Raw genomic sequence first — 10,311 nt, 5'->3', positions numbered from 1 at the left:
AACCTGTGTCTCTCTCTTATTCTCTCAAATCAAGTATTGTAGCTGTTGAAACTCACATCAAATTCTTCAGTAATTTTCAATTAAGCGCCTTCCCGCTCCGTCGGTTGCCAACCCAACAGCCATTGTCATTGAATATTCTCGATTTTGTCATTATTGTATTCTGTAGTTGTATTTCTTGTCTGATTTTGTATTAGTGAGTATTTTTAGTGCCTCTCCATTTGGCATTGATTTGTTGATTGTAATTTTAATTCTGAATATGAATTCAGATTTGTGTCTTTCTTGCCACTTTTTCGCAATGGCTTCTCGTTTGTTCTAACACAGTTGTTCTACGCTCTACAGCATCTTTCCCTGGTTATTCCTGATACATCTTTTTCAGCGATTGCCAAGCTGATTTTAACTAATTCATCTATCTTTTCGAACAATTACCTTTGTATTCAAGTCGAAATTCATGAGCGGCGTTTCATTTCTCAGTGATTTCTTACAATTAATTCTCAATTCCTACAACATTGTTTGGTGAAGTATTCTCATTAAGAACTCTGAACTATTACAGATTTCAAACACGTTGAAATTCGAACTAGCAATATTAATTATTATCAATTATTTTGAGAACTTTACATATCTTTATTCAACAAGACATACAAATCATTGATTTGGTTCACTTCATCAGGACTTACAATACTAGAACTCAATTTTTTGCAAGCCTAGCATAGCCTGCATTGACATACATTGTGCATCACGATTTTTCATGTAATCAGTGCCTACAGTCTTGTGACATTCCAACTTTGAACAATTATTCATCTTTAAAAACTACATTATTCTCTCCATGATACATCATCCTTGCTGAAACCCTGGTTCCTGAATTTCAAGTCTCATTGAATCTCCTTATTCAACTCTGGTTCCTGATATTCAAATTTCTCTGGACATTGAGATTGGACGGCAGCACACTTGAAAGGCGGTATCTGTTCCTTTTATCAACTTATTTACCTAATTATATTTACTACAATTCCATTACCAATTTGAATAATAGTTATTCTCATAGCTGGCCTGGAGATTTGCCAGCCATTTTGAAATTACCTGCTCAGACCTACTACAAATTCATTACATTGCATTAGAACTATTCTAACAGCTGGCCTAGAGTATTTTGCCAGTCATTTCAAATAATCTTTATTATTCAGACTACTTATTTTCACTGGCATTTGTATATTAATACATAAGTTGTATTTGACTCATTTTGTATCATCCTTTGGTAATACTTAAGCTTAATAAGCTTTTTCATTTCAATAATTTACTTCATTAAGTCAAAGCAGTTTTAGACATTTTGATTGATTAATTTAAGGTTATTTTTTCTAGTTTCATTTGTTTCCAAATCATTAAATTCTCAGATTCAATCATTCCTAATTCAGTTATTTATTTTCAATATCAATCAATAGCCTACAGTTTAAATATTCCAAATTTTACTTACATTACTGATTTTTCAATTTGCTAATAAATATTACTACTTTTATACTATTTTTCAATACTGTATTTCTGTTCACAGATACTTTTGATTAATTTTCAATTTTGGGCACCTAATGCCATCTTAATAATATTTTTGGATTATATAGCATACCTATTTTTGACCATCCTCTATGGCATATATTCAATATTTGTAATCGTTTTACTATTGAAGCCCGGGAGCTTCCCTCATTAAAGTTTATTACTATTATCAATGAATATTATATACCTATTGTTGAATCTGTTTTATTATTGAATGATGCCTGCTCTTTACTTCAATTCTTGAACCTTGCTCTCTCATCTGATGATAAGGGAACAAGGCTCTGGTCCTCCTGGTTATTATTTCACTACTATCAATTCTCATTCATTCTCCAGTGAAGTGGTGCATGTTTACTCAACTCCCCAGTGGCATCAGTTGTAATATAATCATAAGCAGTCCACTGCCAGCTGTGCGGAGTGCATGCAATGCTTCAGTAGCCATGAGTATCATTCCATAGTTCTTCTACAGGGTAATTCCTAACATACATAATAACATCAAATACATATTGCCCATAAGCCCCCTGTGGGTTCGTGGAGCTTTGAGCCTAAAATCTTACTCAAGAATGTGTTGAAAACCAGAATTCACCCACAGTATTCCTGCTTGTCGTAGGAGGCTCCTAGAAGGAACCTCAAGGCAACTCTAGACGTTGCCTCACCTTCAAACCTACGGGATCTGCCCCATCGGGTCAGTTTCGGAGGGGCTAAAAGAAAAACCCAAGAGACTAGAGATGGGTGAAACTCCAGGCATAAATGTAGGTCGAGAGGCTGAGTCGAGGGTGACCAGGTGCCCTAGAGGAAATTTGGCGACCCCTCTCCAGCGGAAGGAACTACAAAAATGCCAGGAGTGGAACCCACGTAGGTCCCGAGTTTGTGGGTGGAGAGACCAGACCCCACCACTGCTAAGAGAAGGACGGCCATTCAGTCAAAACTTCTTGGGAGAGGTGAGGCTCTTGTCTCAAGAAAAAACCAAAGAGTCTGGAGATGGATGAAACTCCAGGCACAAATATGTGGGTCAAGAGGCTGAATCAAGTGTGGCCAGATGCCCTAGAGGCAATTTGGCGACCCCTCCTTCAGCAGAAGGACCTTCAAAGAAAGCCTGGTGTGGAACTCACGTAGGTCACGAGGACTAATCAGTCTGAAGAGACTGCCAAGAATATCAAACTGGATTGCGACAAGCAACTAGGTGATAAATGGGATGGTAGCATAGGGGAAAACTCCTGGTTCTTGTAAAGGACACAGGTATTGGTTTGCCTAATTAACATACTACTTGGGAACACAATGGGCTTCGGTTGACATGTGGGGTTCGACTATTCCAGGATAAATTACTGTCGATTTCTAAGCCCAAGAATCATGTACCGTTTAATAATTCCAACATTTCATTATCGATAAAGACATTTGGGCTGATTTTGAAATGAAATCACGACTGACTTTCCCCCATTTAGAAGAAGGTTTCTGTCATTGAGAAATGTATTTATAAGAGAAAGGTCAGTTGCGGATGTCTCTTCTACACTTTGCAATGTATCACCTGAGAAGATGACATTCTATTCAATTCAATGTTTATTATATTGGTTTTAATGAATATGGTCTACTATTTCTCAAATCAGAATTGTTTGCATTTTTGCAGATTGAATCCATATGGAGTGAGAGATGTATACTATACATTGAATAGCAGAGTCGTTTACAGAAAACAGATCTCGCAAATAGGCTACTCTATACAGGTTTTGCGATTCTTGACTGAATACGCCAAATCACCAATGGATGATTTTCCTCAACCACTGATCATGTATGATGACCATCTACTATAGTAGACCGCACGAAAATAGTCCGATAGTATTTGGAAAAGCTCAGTCTCTCCTTACCTCCCTCCAAACGTTGCCAATTCGTTGTGGTATTATTGAAATTGTTTTTCATTTTATAATCAGCTGTCAACAACTTTGATCGTCTCTTACTATTGGCAACGTTGAATCTACTCTCATCGCACTATTTTCGTGCGGTCTACTTCAATAATAAAGAGTAAACAACCAGTTTTGAAGCCAAGGTTAGCAAACCAATAATAATGATAATAATATTCGTATGGCTTTCATTGTTGAGGAGTTCCTGACGGAAGTTCCACCACACATGAATATATCATTTAAGCCGTCAATGGGCCTTTCTATTGTCATATTTACTTCAGCCGGGATCGACAGTTTAACGAGCCCATCCGATAGAACGGAAGTGATTTCTTCAAAAACTTGTGCTGATAAGCGGGTTTGAACCGGGGATCTCTAGGCTGCTACGCAAGCACTCTATCCACTAGACCACTGATCACTATTACGTTTTTCTATTGTAAATTATTAGAGTTGCTAATACTTTCAATATCAGCAGGTGACTATAAAACTAAATTCAATCTATCTTTGCCTCAAATGGACCTTTGTGGAGCACGGGTTACCTGCTAGTCTATATCATATTATAAAGAAAATAACTGGCTTATACACAAACGGGATAGGAAATTCACGAATGCCGCTTCATCACGTCTGAACTACTCAACTCATTAACTTGAAATCTTGCATATAAATCCATAACTAACTGAGGATGGATTTAGGTCTATTTACAATTCTCCACGATCTCATTACGTCAAGTTTTCAGTTTGTCAAGTTTTTAATTTCGCCTGCTAATCTGTAAAAAAGCATCAATTCAATTCAAAGTCAATGTGTGAAGATTCCCATAACAACCCATGTTATTTTTTTTACAGTAATTGTGAAGCGTTTGATAAGGAAAAGTGTCTAATAAGAAATTTTTTCGGGATGGTATCAGACCGATGATAATGTGGAATCAGAATACAGATGGAAACGGACCTCCTACTCGCTCATTAATGACACAGCAACAACTCGACCAGTGTTTCGACCAACATTTCGATATCCAAATTTGTGGGGTGGGTACCCAAATCAAATCAAATTTATTTACCTAAAGTTTCAATACAAATAGACCGAATTTATTTATCACATTCCACGATCACCATATCAGATTAATGATTGGTAGAGAATCAACAGGATAAATTCAAAACTGTTTCTCTCTATTTTGATAGAAATAGTCAAAATAAGGTTAAGAAAACACCTTTATTAAGATCACAAAATCTACAGTCAAAATATACATTATATTGCCGCATGATACAATAGAACACAGCTAATCCAAATTATCTGTTTATCCGTTGTGACAATGTTATGCTTCCGGTACATCTTCTTTCTCTTCTTCTTCTTCTTCTTCTTTCTCTTCTTCTTTTTTATGTCCCAGCATTTTCTTTTTCTTTGTCTTCTTATTTTTTCCTTTCTCCTCTGCCGTTAATCCATACCTTCTGTTCTCAAAACCATGTCTCCGGATTCATAATAATATAGAAGTTGACTTTCTACAGCTGTGGTTTTCAAACATAGGCACTTATTAAAGAGTGAGTCATATGTATGGGGAACCCTGTTGGAGACTGTTGTAGATATAATACTGTAACTTTCAGAACAAGTTATTGATCGAATACTCTAACTTTTGACGTACAACTGAATTTCAACCCCTCATAAGGGGGTGACTAAGGGGTTGTAACTCGAATATTTTAATTGTAAACACCCATTAAGTGGTACATCATTTTAAAGGCCTTTTTGAAACAGAAAAGATGACATAAATAAGAATGTTCTATGATGCTTGTATCCCAAATAGATGGAATACAATAATTTCTCCAAAAACTAAAACTTCAATCAGCTGCCATTTTGGATACAAGTATTATAGAACATTTTTATTGATGTCATCCTTCTTGTTTTAAAGAGGCTTTTGAAATGATGAACCACTCAATGGTTGTTCAGATTTAACATAGGCTGTTCGAGTTACAACCTTAAAGTCATCTCCTCATAAGGGGTTCCAATTCAGATGTACGTCAAAAGGTGGAGTATTCGACCAATAACTTATCCTGAAAGTTGATGTATTATATCTACAACAGTCTCCAACTTATTGAAAGGTTTCCATACATATAACTCACTCAACTCATTCTCTTCCACACACAGGCTTTGCCTTTGTGGAGAGTTTTCATGAAGTTTTTTGAAATATAATGTTGTATTTTCTGGGGCTACGATATAATAACAACTAGATTTAGTTATAGTGATTAATTTTTTTAGTTCAACTGTAAGTTTTATTCATGATTGTTTGGTTGCAGAGGATGTAACGTTGTTGTATAATATCAATATTTGTACCCTGAAATCATGATAATAAAAACCAAATTGATTTGATTTGATTTGATGTCACTGTATATTGTAATATATTACTAATTCATAATATATAAACTATAAACAATTAACAACAGTTACAAATTTTTTTTCAAAAAAACAATTCGAATAATATTTTCATCTTATTCTATAATATCAGCCATCTCCACCTCCTCTCATTGTCCCTTCCCCAGCTCTTCATCATCCAGCACCAAAGCCTCTATAATTCGTAGTAAACGCATGGTCCCTTCAACCTTCAATTACGAATTAAACCTCTATATTTCGTAGTAAACGTTTGGTCCCTTCAACTACGAATCAAACCTCTATAATTCGTAGTAAACGCTTGGTCTCTTCAACTATGAATCAAACCTCTATAATTCGTAGTAAATGCTTGGTCCCTCCCACTACGAATTGAACCTCTATATTTCGTAGTAAATTCTTGGTCCCTTCAACTACGAATCAAACCTCTATAATTCGTAGTAAATGCTTGGTCCCTTCAACTACGAATCAAACCTCTATAATTCGTAGTAAATGCTTGGTCCCTTCAACCTTCATCTACGAATTATACCTCTATAATTCGTAGTAAACTCTTGATCCCTTCAACCTTCAATTATGAATTAAACCTCTATTATATGTAGTAAACGCTTGGTCCCTTCAACTGGAAATCAAACCTCTATAATTCGTGGTAAACGCTTGGTCCCTCCAACTACGAATCAAACCTCTATAATTCGTAGTAAAGGCTTGGTCCCTTCAACTACGAATCAAACCTCTATAATTCGTAGTAAACGCTTGGTCCCTTTAACCTTCAACTACGAATTAAACCTCTATAATCCATAGTCGGAGGGACAAAGAATTACTACAAATTATAGAGGTTCTACTGTACCTCTTTTGCAGAAGGAAGTTCGAAAAGTTAAGCACATTCAGCACATTCATCGAGTTGAGAGCACATTAACTAGGAAAGAAGATTGCAAGCTGGCAGTAGTCTATTATCAAGACGGTGTCACTGTTGTTGAAAACTATGGAAAATTGGAAATAAAAGCTACCATATTCTACAACCATAAGTTTCAGCCAATCAGATTTCGTGAGTTATTTTGTTCAATCATGGGGAAGATGATAGCATTGATTATTTGGATGTTGGTTCAATATATTTAAATACTAGGTTATCGTATAATTTTATAGGTACATTCTAACAGGAATAATACCGTATCATCTTAACTTGATACACAACACCATAATTTGATACTAAACGTCCAAACTGATTGATTTCTACTGACCATGGGATTCTTATGCTATCTTTTCTCTATGATAAAACCTTTAAAAACGTCAACCTGTTGCCTTGAAAATGTGCAACAACAGCAAGAAACATGTCGACAGAATAAAGATATGTGAATTTTTTCACAAAAAAGAATCTTGCTTTCATCTTATATCCGGAAACAATTTAGCAAAAGCACGGGGTTGGAAAAGGATGGAGCTATCTGCTTTGTCTAACGACAGAATCTGTTGCATTGATAAGGATAGCAAACCAATGTTAATGTGATACATTCACTATAAAGAGAATTGCACTGTTTTATATTTGTAATCCAGTTCATGTATCTTTGTTGATTGGAATCTATTCATCAATTTTTTTCAGATGGTTTTACTAGACCTGTTCCTGCTGCAAACTAGTGAGTTTTGATTATATTTTACAGTTCTTTACTCAATTTCCACTTCTTCTTCTTCTTCTTCTTCCCCTTCCCCTTCTCCTTCCCTTCTACTTCGTCTTCTTCTCATAGATTTCACCTCCTGTATTATGTTAAATTAACTTCATTAAGAGCCGATTTCCGAGCTCGGGATTTAGCCAAGTTCTAGACTTTAAACAGCTGGAGTAAGAGAAATGGCTTTCCGAAACGGGGCGTAGTTGCAGTTTGTATGATAATCTTTTTTTTCTCATTTCTTTAATATTGAAAAATCTGGTGTGGCGCACTCACACAACCTTCCTTGCCGTTATGAGAATTTATCACCTGCTAGTGTTCACGCGCATCTCAAGTCTACTACTCAAAGATTCAAGCCAGCTGGTGACAGGACAATAACGCTAGAGACACACGAAGTCTGCTATTTCTTCATAGTGAATGATTCAGTGGCCAACAGTTTGCAGTTGAAATAATAACTTTTTCTTGAATTTCGAGCTCATTTTAAATTTCAAGTGAAAATGTTACTGGTAATTAATTGTAGAGATTTTCATGCTTATTCTTTTCCACTTTGATTTTTTTGTTTAAATTGTATCTGGAGTCTGATAATTGGGAATCTTAAATCAAACTTTGCATAGATGGGCGGAGCTCCTGGAATTTTTACAGTTACAGACGTAGCAGTTGATAGAGCTTATCAATGGCTATTGTTGATATAAATTTGATAAAAATCGTTGAAGCCATTTTCGAGAAAATCCTTATATTGTAAGGACCTTAAGTTCCAAATTTCAAGTCATTCTGTTAATTGGGAGATTAGATATCGTGTACACAGACGCACATACACTCATACACACACACACACACACACACACACACACACACACACACACACACACACACACACACACACACACAAATTTGGGTACCTTAATTTTTTCGGAAAGCAATACTTTCCTTACCTATGGTAATAGGGCAAGGGAAGTAAAAACGTTTTCTTGACAAAATGAGAAATTCCTAAATAATTTGAAATAGCTGAAACTTTACTCTTTTTCACTTTATTTCATTTTGTGTTTATTTTTTAGTTTTTTTTTTTTTTTTTTTTGAAATTTAATTTAAACGTGGACTGCGACTACGCCCCGTTTCGGAAAGCCATTTTTCTAACTCCAGCTGTTCAAAGTCTAGAACTTAGCCAAATCCCGAGCTCAGAAACCGGCCCTAAATGAAGTTAATTTAGGTACCATAATACATATACACTCAGTATAATTATGGTTGTATAATTGAATCTTATCTAAATACTCAAGTCTAAAAATCGAAATGAAGTATAAATAAACAAACATAGGCCCTAATGTCGACTTTGCTAAAAGTTCAAGTTACTAAAATGGAAATGACAATAATTCACAATATTCATAAGCAAGTCCTACTGCTCAAAGAACAGTAGACCTCGCGCAGCTATACACCACAGCCTCCTCTAATAATGTCCATCAGAGTAAATTATGTCCTGTTTTGTTGTGTTGGCGAGATATCAGTGTGAAAACGGCTAATGGCTGTTGGGGTTGGTGTATGGACAATTCCAATCATCTACTATCAACAGAAGCTAATTTCCTACAGGACATACTGAAAACTGTCCAACTCAAGTTGAAAGTAGAGAACGGTAGAGAGAAAACGCTAAGCTACATTGAACCATTAATTGCATGCAATTAATAATCCACTCGACAGCTGATTAATCATGAATGATTTTTACAGTAATATTGGACTATGGAGGAAATTCCTTCTTCTTTTATATTATGCTTGAAATGATGAATTTCAAAAAACCTTATTATATACGTCAACGCGCGATTCAAAAACAAACATACTTGTCGAATTTCATGAAAATCATCTATTTTGAAGCATCGTCATAAATGCGGATAATTGACCTAGCAAAGTGAGTCCAAGATTCAAGTCGACGGTTTGGCATTTCTCTTAATGATTGAATTTTTATATGTTGTGCATTTACGGCGAAACGCAGTAATAGATTTTCATGAAATTTGACAGGTATGTTCCTTTTTTAATTGTGCGTCGACGTATATACAAGGTTTTTGGAAATTTTGCATTTCAAGTATAATAGAGAAGGAAAAAGGAGCCTCCTTCATACGCCAATACTAGAGTAAAAATCAGTCTATAAAATTATTCATCATAAATCAGCTGACAAGTGATTACACAGATGTGTGGAGAAGCTAGTCTATTGCTGTATTTCCATAAGGTCTATAGTTTCAATCAGCTACTTGTGGATGAGAATACTGCGTGAGGTCTACCGTTCACAGAACTACTAGTATAAACATGAATACATAAAGAGAAATGCAAAACCATTGACTCGAATCTTAGAGCTCACCTCGCTCGGTCAAAAAATATTATAAATATCTTGTTCAAACCAAAGTCTGACTTTTTTGTTCACTCTCACAATGGAGGCAGTTATTCTACTCTATGATTCCAATATTGCACTAGATAAAATATGTTGCTATTTTCTCAGTGATGGAGCATTTCGAGAGATAAATTATATGCCTGATGTGATTCGAATCACGAATGTAACACATGGATCCGAGTATGGCAATACTTATGAGATAGGCTCAAGATGGGAATACGAGCTAGAAGCTACTGCTGACGCGGTGTAAGTATAGATCTATATTCTCACTACTTTCGAGACAGCCCTCGTATTCCTGATCCTATAGTGAGGTCCATGTAATAATGGCAGTATTGAATTTATTTATTTATAGTTTTCACAAAGAAGCACTGTTTGGGAGTAAAAACTAAGGAAACTCCCAAATTTAAAAAACTATTTTCCTCCCAAATTTAGATAACATTTTAAAAGTCCGAAATAGGGTTATGATTTCACATTTCTAAAATTCAGTCCAGTTCAA

The 10,311-nt window shown here is 35.5% G+C and overlaps 1 protein-coding gene across 1 annotated transcript; it reads left to right on the top strand.

The window, feature by feature from the left end:
* The first annotated feature begins 334 nt into the window (after positions 1–334).
* LOC120348786 lies at positions 335–10,065 on the top strand. Its single transcript, XM_039435259.1, has 7 exons — positions 335–351; positions 551–955; positions 3,158–3,316; positions 4,265–4,444; positions 6,648–6,834; positions 7,384–7,417; positions 9,924–10,065. The coding sequence occupies exons 4-7, from the start codon at positions 4,331–4,333 to the stop codon at positions 10,063–10,065; spliced, it is 477 nt and encodes a 158-aa protein (XP_039291193.1). The 5' UTR covers positions 335–351; positions 551–955; positions 3,158–3,316; positions 4,265–4,330.
* The last annotated feature ends 246 nt before the right edge of the window (positions 10,066–10,311 follow it).

The sequence above is a fragment of the Nilaparvata lugens genome, chromosome 9 (assembly GCF_014356525.2).
Source record: "Nilaparvata lugens isolate BPH chromosome 9, ASM1435652v1, whole genome shotgun sequence".
Lineage (NCBI taxonomy): Eukaryota > Metazoa > Arthropoda > Insecta > Hemiptera > Delphacidae > Nilaparvata > Nilaparvata lugens.
This window is presented reverse-complemented; position numbering and strand designations above follow the sequence as displayed.